At 37.1% G+C, this 13,109-nt stretch overlaps 2 protein-coding genes across 45 annotated transcripts in view; one reads left to right on the top strand and one right to left on the bottom strand.

Moving 5' to 3' along the window:
- Window positions 1–11,469, bottom strand: part of CACNA1C (calcium voltage-gated channel subunit alpha1 C) — a 476,569-nt gene extending 465,100 nt beyond the window's left edge. For 24 of the 43 annotated variants that reach the window (XM_027463100.3, XM_072039859.1, XM_072039971.1 and 21 more), the window contains exon 1: window positions 10,938–11,467. In XM_027463100.3, the coding sequence (XP_027318901.2) occupies window positions 10,938–11,067 (130 nt within the window). In that variant the 5' untranslated portion in view covers window positions 11,068–11,467. Of the gene's footprint in view, window positions 1–10,937 lie in introns of all 43 variants that reach the window. The other 19 variants (XM_027463118.3, XM_027463184.3, XM_072039966.1 and 16 more) reach the window with 3 other exon arrangements.
- The window catches only part of DCP1B (decapping mRNA 1B), a 42,842-nt gene that overhangs the window by 2,642 nt on the left and 27,091 nt on the right, over window positions 1–13,109 (top strand). Inside the window, exon 3 of one of the 2 annotated variants that reach the window (XM_005010217.6) lies at window positions 575–702. The exons of the other annotated variant lie outside the window; for it this stretch is intronic. Coding sequence (XP_005010274.2) covers window positions 575–702 — 128 coding nt within the window. The remainder of the gene's footprint in view (window positions 1–574; window positions 703–13,109) is intronic. 2 annotated transcript variants of the gene reach the window in all.

Genomic DNA, 13,109 nt, shown 5'->3' with positions numbered 1-13,109 from the left:
TGTGCATACTTATGTAAGTCCCAAACAGGATTTTCAATACCATTCTCAATTGTTAGCTGAACGTTAAAATTAATAAAATACTGTGCTCTTTGCCCGTGACCGAATCTTACTAATTGCTGTTTTCTACTCTAGCAGGAAACTATCAAGTAGATGGTGGTTGGAAAACATGGTGCCAGTGATCTGGAATTAAGTGGCACTTAGTTACATCTTGCCTGTTCAGAAGTTTTGTAGGCCTTATAGCTTGAAACAAAAACTGGACAGGCATATATGATTAATGCTATGACTAAAGTATTGCACCTCAAATGGTAGTGTCACAGTTGCTGCATGCTCTCTGCAGCTATTGTGAGACCAGTGGTGCTTCTGTCGTTTCTCAAGTAGAATATAGGGTTTTGAAAAAAATAAAAAGGATTGTATGAAAGACTATGAAGCTCAATAGTACTTTCCTTGGCAACAGAATTAGATTTTTATAGTATCTCTGAGAAAAGAAAAATAATTTTGGAGAACTATGCAACGACAAAAAAAAGTATTCTTTTTTTTCCTTGACTTGATGTGATTTCTACTTGATAATTTTCAGATCAGCTTCTCCAAGGCATGGCTTCACAATTATGAACAGGCTGAGCATGGAAAATCGAACAGAACCAATTACTAAAGACCTTGATTTCCAGCTGCAGGACCCTTTTCTACTTTACAGAAATGCCAGATGTAAGTGTGTGATATGTTGGGCTAAATGCTAAAGAGGTGAGCTCTTCTTCAGAGTCTATTCGTGGTTAAAGTAGTACAAATGATGAGACTGCAGATTTCAAGGGCTGAAACTAGCTGGTTAAACAATTGCAATTGAAAGAATACATCTTCTTTGACATGCTGAAAAAGAGTTGTTCAATGCTACCTGAAATATCACTATTCAAAAGAAAGTGTTAGAACGCGTTCAGCAGTAATCTCATCACTTAACTGGTTAATAGTGGACTTTTATGGCCGTGTATACATGGTGGGTGTAGAGGCTCAGAGATAACTGCGTGTTCTGAATATACCCTGCTCACTGCTGGGAAGTCTCGTCACAAAGCAAATCCCACAAAGGGTAGAATAATACTTGTGATCTCAGTGTTTGTTCTGCATAAAGTTAAACAAATGCAGCTAATTCAAACCCTGCTCTGTTCTTCAGCTCTGGTATGCTGTCCTTACAGCAGACTGGAAGGTGTGTAACTTCTCAACTATTACGGGAAACTCCAATGTAATAGTGTTGAGCCTAATTTAAACCCTGATGAGAGATGAAGATACTAGTTTGAGCTCTGTCTTTGTCCTCTATCTGAGAATTAGCATGCATCAGGCAAACTCAGACATGAGTGGAAGACATGACAGCTGTACTTTTCATGCAGATAAACACACAAACCATTACAACATGCAATTATGTAAGAATGAACATTTATAAATACGCAGTTCTATATCCATACTTGGAAGTAGAGCTTTAGTATGATCTGTACTTTGTGCTTGATGCATAAAAGTTGATTGCAAAAATTCTTTATGTATACCGTGTTGCAGAAGTGTTCCCTCTGGAAGAAGTAAAAGCAGAGGAAATTCATGGCATACAAAGCAGCACAGTTTAATAATCTGCTAGTCCTTTTTATTTTATAAACTTAATTTGGAGTTGGAAAGTTATATCAAGAGGGAATTCTGTTGCTCACACACTATGTGGTAGAAACAATAGAGATACCATTTTATATAATCTAAATGAAACTTCTATTTTTGAGAGTATTAGATAGGCTGAAAAAGAATTGAAATTCCTTCTTTGAAAATCCATAAGAAACTCAAAAGAAATACAGATCTGTCCAAACTAGCCTAGGCTAGACCAGACATTAGGATTTTTAAGTACCTTGAGACTTATTTCACTTGTCTTTTTTTTTGAAGAGTCTTTCCTATGTATATGTAATTTATTTTTACCTCATTTTGAAATTCCTTTAGGAGTTATGTATATACTAATACCTGCTTTTTGAAGTCTGATCTACTAATTTTTCATTTTTGTTGAGACAATTGGTATAAAGAGTAATTAGAAGCTGTCATAACTATACTTGACATGAAGTAAGACAGTCTTTAGACTGAATACTACATAAACTGATTTATTTGGGAGAGGAATCTGGTGTTTGGGGGTGGGAACGTGAGCCGTTTGTTCAATAAGAGACATCAGAATTTAGATTTGCAGTGTCTCAAATACAGGTACTAATGTGCTTCTGAGCAGCAAGTCTGCGTTCAGGTAACACGTCTGGGGCTTTTGGGCCAATTGTGCAACAGCAAAATGCAAAAAGAACCATTTCTGGGTTCTTCTGTCTAGACAAAGGTTCTTTTAGGGTATGATTTCCATCTGGCAGCTCACAAATGGATTTTCTTGAAAAATTAATTGCCTGTCTGTCTTTATGAAATTTAGGGTGGTTTGTTGGTGCCTCTTTGCATTTCTGTGCAGTAGAGTTTTATCACATCTTCCTTTGTTCATAAACACACCAAAAGGTTCCCCTTCGCCTAGAAAAAATAATACTCCCTTCTGCTAGAGACTTTGCAGATCTGTACGAGGAGGCGCTACCATAAAGAATTTGGACTGTGCATTAAAGAACAAACCCAGCAAGTGTAACAAATGAACTAGGGGAGTTAGGAGCAGGAGGATGGGAGCCAGGGAGGTCTTTGGAGCCAAGATAACGGGCTGGTTCTGGCTAGAATAGTGTTAATTTTCCTCCTAGCAGCATATATGGTGCTGCATTTTGGATTTGTGACCGCAGCAGTGCTGATCACACAGGGATGCACCAGCTACCACTGAGCAGTGCTCTCAGCATCGAGGCCTCCTCTGTTCTTGTGCAGCCCCACCAGCAAGGTGCTGGGGGGGACACAGACAGGACAGCTGACTCCAGATGGGGTTAATTTGCTTGTATGCACAGCTTTGTTTTACCTATTAACCTTTCTTCATCCCAACCCATGAGTTTTCTCAATATTGCCCTCCTAATTTTCTCCCTGGCCTCACTGAGGGGAGCGAGCAAGTAACCCCAGCAGGCAGCTTGCACCATGCAGCTAACTCATACCACCTACGCTGACAATTTGCTAGTGGCAACGTGAAAGTAACTGAATTTTTCTTTCAGTTCAGTATCTCTCAGCCACAAGGTCTAGTAGCTTTTTGGCCTTGTGGCACTCTATGCTGTGTCATAACCCTGAGTGCAGGCATGAAAAAGGGTGTTAAAGATCCTCAGCCAGTGTACTTCTTGTTTTAAAAGTCTTCAGCTGAGCCTATATGTCTGTTTTTTTCCAATGTTAGCTGCGCCATCCAATCATGGAGAAACCTATATCTGCAATTTAATTGGATAATTTAATTTTGTAAGAGAAGATTCATATCTGCTTTCCTAAAAAAATAAGTAAATTAAAAATCTACTGGTTCAGGATTTTTGTTAGTATCAGATGTGTTCCGTGTTACCCCTAAATAAGGATTTTATTTTCATGAAATGTTCTTATAAATGCTTAAGTGTTATTTCTCCAATAATAGCTCCAATGAAGCTCTTGGCACTTCAAAGGAAAAACTGTTGTTTTCGTAGATTTTTGTGGAAACATCTCTGTTTTCAGAGCAAACTTGGATTAGAAGCCCATAAAAGAAAATTTATTTGCCATCTCATTTGACTTTTTCAGGTTTACTGGGCCCATTGAAATAATTTACATGGTGATTTCTCCACCGAGACACAGATAACTCTTCCTTACCCTGTATTTCAAAGCCTTTGCTACATAAAATAACTTCCTCAGTGTTAGGGATCTGTTTCCACTAGGGTCTTATCCAAACGTGATGCTGAGTATCTATCTTGAAATGTCTATATGAGTATTTTCATTGGGTTTTGCATTATTGTATTTCTGTTTATCTTACAAAAGTCAGCCTTTAGGCTTCTTTCTGGGGTTTTCATTCCTTTTTTTTTTTTTTTTGCACTAATGTTGTAATACTGCTTTTATTTTCTGCTTCTAGATACTAACCAGTATTCAGTAATAGCTGCTCATGTGGCAAAACAGTTGACAGGTTGCCAGTAATACTTAATATAGATCTGGAAAAGAAGTTACCTTTTTTTGTTTGCTTGATGTTACTTCTTTCTCTATTTTTTGTACAAATTATTAGGTATAATTATTAGGTAAAACTGATCAGGTATAACAGAGCTTTCCCTGCTTTTCTATCTGGTATGGTTGCTTTCTCACATAAGAGGACTTGTATTTGTTTTTTGTGGTAGTGTAAATTTCAGGGAAAGAAAAAAAAAAAAGAGCATTTGGAAGAGTAAAGACATTCTGCCCAGTGTTTTGTTTGTTCTCATATTCTGAATGTTTGCTGAAACCAGCTTTGTTTTAGTACAGCTGAATATGTGTGGCTGATTGCATTACACAAGCTAAAATAAATGTTCTTAGTAGCAAAAGATGGTACTTGCGTACCGGACAAGTCCACCAGCATCTTTTCAGGTTATGTTATCATTTTGGAAAGATTGCTTTGCATCCAATACATAATTCCAATAGGAAAAGCTTTCCTCACCTATATACAAAAGTAAAGTTTATGAATACTTATAAAAGGAATATTTGATTTTTTCCTTTATTGTTCTTCATATTTCTCCTATAGTTCCACATGATCTCAGTAATCTAGAATCAAAATAATGCCTAAAACCCATTTATGCAGATACCTGTAGTCTGTTCCCTGCAGTCTGGGGCCAGATTTGGGTTCCATGCCAGTTAACGTTTGCACTGATCCCCTATTTCACAGAAAAGCTTAGTTTAGAAAATGTGTTTGTCTGGCCTGCACTAGGGTTATTTGTGTGAAAGCCAGGAGGGAAGCTCAAATTACTGAGTGCTTAACGCCAGCAGAAATCCATGGTTAATTACACCAAGAAACAAAAGGCTTATCAGTTAAATAAGGATTTCCAACGTGATCTCTAAACTTCTGTAGTTAACTGCAGCTTTAGGCACTTTCTTTTTGTGAGCAAGTAAGACTACTTCTGCTTTTTTCTAATCATCAGGTCATTTTAAAGATTCAAAAAATTTCCTGGGTTTATATTTGAGCAATCTTAACTACGTAATTAATACTTTTTCCCTTATATTTATTCCCTTTTATTTATTGTGAAAAGCACCATTTGGAACCTGTTGTTTAAAGCTTGACGGTGGTTAATATGAAGTAGTTCAGAAGAAATGCATAACTGCAAAACATTGGTTAAAATAACTTCAGTTTCTCCTTTAGCAATGATCAACTGTATAATAATTTACTCGCAACTATTTCCAACGGTGTATTTGCACCAGATGTATATGGATGTGTGCTGGGCCAGTTAATTTTTTCTTGAATGGATTGATTTATTGTTTCATCACCAAATACTGTTTTTCATGTTTATAGGACGTGGGGAGCTTGAGGAAAATTAAGTTGTGTATCTTAGAGCTCAGTACACCTTGTGCATTTCAGCTGACAGAAAAAAAAAATACAAGGTCCTAGCTTATAAGGAGCTAGAATGCTAATTCTCACAATGATCTGTGCCCTGCTTTTGCTAGGATAGAGTTAATTGTCCTCCCAGTAGCTGGTATGGTGCTGTGTTTGGGATTTGGGATGAGAAGAATGTTGATACCACCCTGATGTTTTAATTGTTGCAGAGCAGTGCTTACACCAAGCCAAGGACTTCTCAGCTTCTCGCTGTGCCCTGCCAGCAGGCAGGCTGGGGGTGCAGCAGGAGCTGGGAGGGGACAGACCCAGGACAGCTGACCCCAACTGGCCAAAGGGGTATTCCATGCCCTATGGGGTCATGCTGATCAATTAATATGGGGGGGGGGGGGGGGGGGGGGCAGCTACTCGGGGATAGGCTGGGCATCGGTCAGTGGGTGGTGAGCAATGGCATTGTACATCACTTGTTTCATACCCATTATTAATACTATTATCATTATTATTTTTTTTCATTTTCTGACCCAATCAACTGTCTTTGTCTCAACCCGCAGGCTTTCATTTCTTTCTAATTCTCTCCCCCATCCCAGAGAGGGAGCAGAGAGGGTGAGCAAACAGCTGTGTGGTGCTTAGCTGCCGGCCGGGTTAAACCACAGCAACCTGATACAGGCTAATTGGGTGCTTTTATGGTACAGGAAGTGGAGAAAGAAACTGTGTAAAAGCGCAACAAACAGTCTTTATCTGACCAGGCTCTATACCTGTTTGTGCATAGATCTTGTTTTTCATTTCTGTGCCACATGTGTAGCAAGACCTTTGATCACATCATCTCCTAAAACTGAAACCGAATGAAGCTTTCTAGCCAGATATGACACATCCTACTGAATATGAGCTTTTGCAGAGGTTCAGGAGTTGCTACGCAAGCAGCCCAGGCGTGCCTGCTTTTGGTAAAGCTGTCTAGACACATGGTACGTGTAAAACCTCATCCTAATTTCAGTTGTCCAGTTTAACCTGCCACCCTGTGTTCATCAGAACCCTGAACAGAGAGTATCGTTTTCCCAGATTTCTACACTGCAGAGACTTCCAGTAGGTGGGATTGGAGGGGAAGAAAAGTTTCCCAGTTGTCCCAAGAAGTAGCCTAAAGTTTGTTACATGGTTTTTAAGTGTATTTTTTTCCTATTTTTTCCCATAATTATTTATGTATGATTTTTTTTTCCTAATATATGTTTGGCGACAATTGTAAAACGTTTAGGAAAAGATAATGGTGTATATTTTTCTAAAACTATTATTTTTTCACTTCTAGATTCTGTGTTACAGCATCCTAGAGTACTTGCAAATAGAAAAGCTCATCTTCTTGGAGACTGATAGGGGTTCATTTCAGTTTACCCTTCTAATAATTTATTTATAGGATATAAATATATACTAAATGAATAATGCTGAAGTTCTGTAGGCATGTTGGAAGACCCATTGATTGCGCAGGTACACTAATAGTAACATTTCTCTTGTAAAGAGCATCTTAGTTAGAAAAAGTTTACATTTCAAGAGAAACAAGGTGACAGCAGTGATAGTTTGAGCAATGTATAAAAACAATGTGGCATGAAAAAGATCTTTTAGATGCCAGAGTGTCTATTTTTACCCTGAAACCTGTTTGTTGGTCTATCCCACGTTATATGTTCTATAATTCACTATTGAAAATCTTTTCTCTCAAGTGTTTTAAGAATGAAGCCAGCATTTGGTTGTTAAATTTACTTAATGTGCAAGTTTAGATTCATCATTATGCATATCGATCAATAGATGACTACTTGCTCAATTATTTTCATTGAGATGAGCAAAACAGGTATTTTGGGCTTTCTTTTTATGATGTAATATGGTTTCTGTTTGGTTTTTGGTTTTGGTAAAAATGTCAGTTTGCAATAGAGAGCTTAATTTATCAGCCTCCTACCTGCCAACATACAGTGTCTGGTTCAATCATGGGAAAAAAAGAAAGCTGAACACAGTAAATTCAAATACGTATTCAGCTGATCATTCTCCAAATGTTCATTGAACATTTTGAAACAAGTACCATTAAAAGGTTTTTGATTTCATTCAATTTGTATTAGTTTCCTCTAAACCAAGTGGCCTGTTGATTTAAAAAAAAAAAAAAAAAAAAAAAAAAAGTTTGTGGCTTTCTGTTACTGCATCGGTAAGCAAAATGCAGTGTTTTTGTCACAGCTGAATAACTTAAAAACAATGTTGTTGAGACTAAGCTTGGTTACAGAATTATTATTCTGGCCTGCTGGAATCTGTCGGTTTTGCTGAAGAAAATATTTTTGTAGTGTAAAACTTTGAAAAACTATCAGTTTGGAACAAAAGTGTTTGAGAAGTGAAAGTTCAAACCATACAAATTCAAAGCAATTTTGGCAGAGGGGCCTGCCCTCATTAGAGATAGGTTCTTGTCAGCTAGTTTGCTTGCTGACCAGATTTGGCTAAAGCCTAAAAGCAGGTCTGCACCAACTGCTGCCATTTGTTCAGAATACAAATAAGGTTTTACCTGAGGTGCTGTTGTTGGGAGACATTTTTGTCTCAGAAAAATAAACAAGTAGCTCCTCCTTCTTCCCCTACCACCATGCCTCCTTTGATCAGCCTGATAAAAATTCATCGTGCCTCCAGCTAGCCAGGAAGAGCAGCAGAGGTCAGGGTTGTCTTCCCTGGATGTTATTCACCTCTAGTTCTCAGCAAATTTGAGGTTTCAACCTTTTAATCCTAATACTCTCAAAAACAGATACTACTTTTCCTTTTTAAATTTAAAAGGAAAATATAAATACTGAAAATACATCAATGTTGTAGTAAGACTTGATTCTAAAATCAGAAAATAAAGTTGACTGACAATTAACTTTGTCAGGTTGCATGCATGTTTTCCAAAACCTGTTTTAGGTTGCGTACAGCTTAAATAATTTATAGTTTGTCGTGTGCAAATGTTCTTGAAGCAAATTTCTTCCTGCTTCTAGTTAATTACTTATCTGATGCATAGTGGCTATATTTTTTTTTTCCTGTGAAATACTGTCTAGTGTGCTGTTGGGTGCCTTCTTCGTACCTATACGCAGAAATTAGGTGTTCTTAGAGTGGTTTATAAAAGCACATATGAAAGCATTGGTACATGCTTCTGTCTACCAAAGAATGCAATGTACTTGAAAGATAACAAAAATTACTTCAGAATATCAAGAAGAGTAATAATCCGTCCCTTTAGCAATACCATAGGTATTGCATTACATTTTTATATGCAAAATATATGTGCTTATACAAGTATATTACATATCGGCCTTTCTGTCTCTTATTCTAATTTTAAAGGAGACCTAAAAATCCTTAATGTTTACTTGTAAAGATATAAAAATAATGTGATAATTTTATGGTGTAATTAAACAGTATTTTGCAGTTGCATGTAGATGGACATGCAGCAGTGCTGGCTCAAGGCAGGAGGTTTTTAAGACTGGGAATCCCAATCTTTTGTCTAGCGGTTAGTTAGTTTGCATGTTGTAGAGTATACAACCTGATGCGTTTGGTTTTGAGATCTACAACTAAACTCTTCTTGATTCTTTGGAAATAGGATTGGATTTTTAACACAATGTGATTTCTGAAGGGGACAGGATCTTTTCTGTTTTTTAGAGCAAGATACGTATATATGCAAATTACTGTAAAAATAAATAAAATGGAAAAGTGCAGTAGGATATACTTTTGTTTGGTAACTTGTAGTTGATCACAATTTCTTTTATTTTCCTAACTGTATCTTACTAAAGTTAGCCCTTTTTTGAGCAGAAGGGTGGAGCGGCTGACCTGCGGAGGCCCCAGCCAAACTAAACCGTTGATTGAAATTTTAGGATTATCAGGTATTAATTCTTCCTTAGGGTACTTGAGATTTTTTTGTGCTTACTGTGACGAGCAAGCGTAGTTCTGTGATTTTTAGATTTAAGTTTTTAGAATTCAGATCAAAAAAGTGGAAGAACTGTAGTATTCCAATATGTGGGTTTTTTTTCTGTATTTGTTTTGAAGCAAAACTCTTTGTACTGTTAAGTATTTCTAAAGTAATCCTTTTTATTTTTCCCAGCTGTCTTATTCTTCATGAGATTCTTTAATTAAAATTTATGTTTTTGAGTGGAAATCAAAGGCCTTGATCTTAAGACATCAGTTTTGATGAGTAAGTCCATGTCCCTTGTCGCCCGGCGCAGTTCAGTATGGATATGTAAGGTTTCAGTGCAGATTTGCCTTAAAGAACAGTTTTGTTGTTTCTTCCTACCCTGAGAATTTGGTCCTAGTTCTGGAAATCTTTGAGAAACACAAATGATATAGAATGCTTCGTGTTTGTGAAGTGTTTTTTCTAAGGGTGGCAAATCTTGTAACTCTAACTGTGATGACTGCAGCCATCTTTTTGCTCTAATGATGAGTTTCAGTTGTGATGAAGGTGGTAAAAAAAACACAAGGGAAAGAAATGCAGCACTTCTAACGAATTTTCAGCTATGTGGAATGATGGAAAAAACATCCTCAGGAGCTAAGTGAACAAAGCTATGTAGTTTTTTTGTGGCTACTGATTATTTTGAGTATGGTGGAACCGTATCCCAGCCTGGGCAAGTGAATCGGTAGGAAAAGTACATGGAAAAAAATTAAAGGCATCTCTCAATCAACCTGCAGTTATGTAGGGGTTTCTGAGCAGAATTAAAGGAATATAATACTGTGTATATCTGCTAAGCACAGATTTGCTTCCCATTTATGGATGTCGGCACATAAGCAATGTATTAGCTTGTCTGGACGTTTACTGCTGAAAGTGTACTGCCAGCACTGGCAATTCTGGACATCTCTTCAAGATAAGATAGGCATATGATGTGGTAAAGCTCAGGAGTTAAAGTTGGAACATATTTTTTATTTTTAAAGAGGGTTATCTTCATGTGACTACCTGTACACCCTCTCCTTCATACACACCCCCTTGTACAGCATAAAATACTAGATGTTTCCAGACAAGGGTCAATATATATGTGCATGCCTACATACTTATTTTGCAAATGAAAATATTGCAAAACTAGTTTCTTTCTAGAAATCACTCACACAACCCCCTTTTTAAATTAATCCCTTCATACACACGTATGCATTTAATATTTTGAGCTTTTGTATGTTCTGAACTTCTTAGCCTCTTTTTGTCTTTTCTTTCTTGTTTCTTATACCTACCTATTTGCCTTCCTGTGCCTTTATTTTTTGCTCCAATGTCAAAATCCAAGTGCAAAAGCGATGTTCAGTATATGCTCAAAAGACATTGTGTTACCAAGAGAAGCTGTCCTTTTGCTTACCTCCACAGATTTGAGAATTAGCAAAACTCTCTGAATGCTGCGGTAGTGTGATAACACATACAGGGCTTCACAGTACGTTATCCCCAACTATTAGTTTGCTACTGGTGTTATTTCATACATTATACAGACTGTTCTGTTCAAATAAAAATGCAACACTTGTCCCAGCAGACAGACACCAGTAGAGTTTGCATGCAAACTAATGTATAATGCTGTCTTACCTCCAGGTTTGATGTAGAAGCAGTTAAGCTGAGTTTCATGCACCAGCTTCCCCTTATACTTCGTTTCAGGTTCCCCTTGCTGGTGGCTGGATAGTGGTTGATATGCTTGCCGAACAAAGGCTTGAAACATTTTTAAATTCCCAGGAGCGTTGAAACCGCTGAACTTGAGTATATCTCCTATGTATACTGAAAGTAAATTCCTTTCTTACTTTAGAGTTACTTTATGTAATAGCCTTGTACAGAAGTTAAAACCAGAAACCAGAAGTACTGACAACTTGGTCCTTTCATCTAGAAACTACTTTCCAGCTCTTTGAAACCTTTGCAATATCTTATGCATTATCCTTCCTTTCCTTGCTCTTCACTCCTGGTCCTTTCTTGTCCTCTGTGCTTTATGCTCAGTTGGAGCCTTCTCCTCCCCCTGTGGTTTTTCAGGAAAACTTGGATTGAGAAGTGGAGATAATGGGCGCCATCCACCCGTCAGCTCATCACCTCACCGAGCCATGACGATCTCTGGTTTCTGTATATCAGCACGGACTCCTCTGATAATATCCTCTTGTGTTTGAAAAAAATAGGTTTGTCTAGCAAGGGGTGGACTTCGGCCCTGACATAGCCAGAAAACTTCTCTTGGAATGTGCGCTTGCTCGCTCACACTCTTTTATGTATGTGTGTATATATATAAAAATATTTGTAACCTTCTCTCAAAACATGAAAGATAAATATGGAACAAGTGTATCCCACAGTGCATATACAAGCTGCCTACTTCTGTCTATTAGTGATTTAATACAAACTCTTGAGTGCCTCATCAGCTCTGTCTTCATCAAAACAAGCCTTAAATTGGCGGTAAACAATACTCTTCAATTACAGGAGGCAAAAAGAAAGAAATCCTTCTGAAGTATAAGATAGCATACCCTTTAAAGGACAAGGAATGTGTTACATACGGAAAGGCAGTGTAACTGTTCCAGTGGAATTCCACTAGGGCTGCAAATGCAGTGTTGCTTTTTTCTCTTAAGTGGCATACAAACTGCTAACAGCGTTGGGCTTAATATTTGGTATCTGCTCTGCAAATAATGGTTATGGTTGCAGCCCAGTTGTTGGTTTTGCAGTGCAGAGCTTGCTGTAATAAAATTTAATAAAATATAAAGTCTTCATATAATAATATATCTCTTAAAGTACATTAATATAAGAAATATATACAAATAATATATTTCTTAAATATATTTTTCTCCACAAAAAATGTGTTTTGTACCTGCTAGCTTCGTTGTTTTGGACACATGTACTCCTAGGTCTTTTAGAGCCTCTTTCAGTAATCCTTTTGCATAGCAGAGATATTATTTATATGAATAAAACCAGCCAGAGATCCTGTAGCCAAGAAGAAAAAAAAAAAAAAGTGATATAAGACACATGCTTCAGGTCAGAAGTCAACAATAGAGGGACTAGGAAGGTTCTTCCTGTGAATCATCTGGTGCTGGTCATTGTCTTACACAGGATATGGACTTTCAGTTTGATGAGCTACACCAATTCTTCTGTCTCTGTCAAATGAACTGCTTTTCTGTAAAATTTCAGGATTATTTGCATAACAACATACAGCATTAAATCTTCTTCATGGGAACGTATAGCATCTCTCAGTGGAGAGGTTCATGAAATTCCATAATCAGGGAAGCAACAATGGATTTTTATGTAAATTATCGCATACCTACTTGCAGTACTTCACTTCTTTTTTAGTTGTCATCTCTCTTCTGTTTTTCTGTTTTTTTTTTTTGTTTTTTTTTTTGTTTATGTCTTCTCTCAATATTTTGTATGTTGTTATCATAAAGAAAAAAAAATGAGGTTCAAATTTTCACTGAGAGTTAGAAGGAGGGGAGAGAATAGGGAAGCAAAAGACGATAATTAATGTTTTATTCCTAAAAGATTGTGCACATGGTAAAATACTGCATACTTCTGAAGCACAATGTAACGAGCCACTTTGCTTGAGAATAATGCAGTTGTTGTAATGAAAATTGCACAGCGCGCAACTCCAAATTTTGCTATGTATTGAAATGTATCTCTATAGTTAGCAATTCATAAATTGCAGGATATGTCCCAGTGCTGTTTCAGTATTTTGAAGCATCTAGCTGCTTATATAAAATTAATTTGATAAATACAGATTTTTCTGATGCTTTCATCTGTTGGATT

The sequence above is a fragment of the Anas platyrhynchos genome, chromosome 1 (genome assembly GCF_047663525.1).
Source record: "Anas platyrhynchos isolate ZD024472 breed Pekin duck chromosome 1, IASCAAS_PekinDuck_T2T, whole genome shotgun sequence".
Lineage (NCBI taxonomy): Eukaryota > Metazoa > Chordata > Aves > Anseriformes > Anatidae > Anas > Anas platyrhynchos.
The sequence above is the reverse complement of the archived record's forward strand: the minus strand, read 5'-3'. Positions and strand labels throughout refer to the sequence as shown.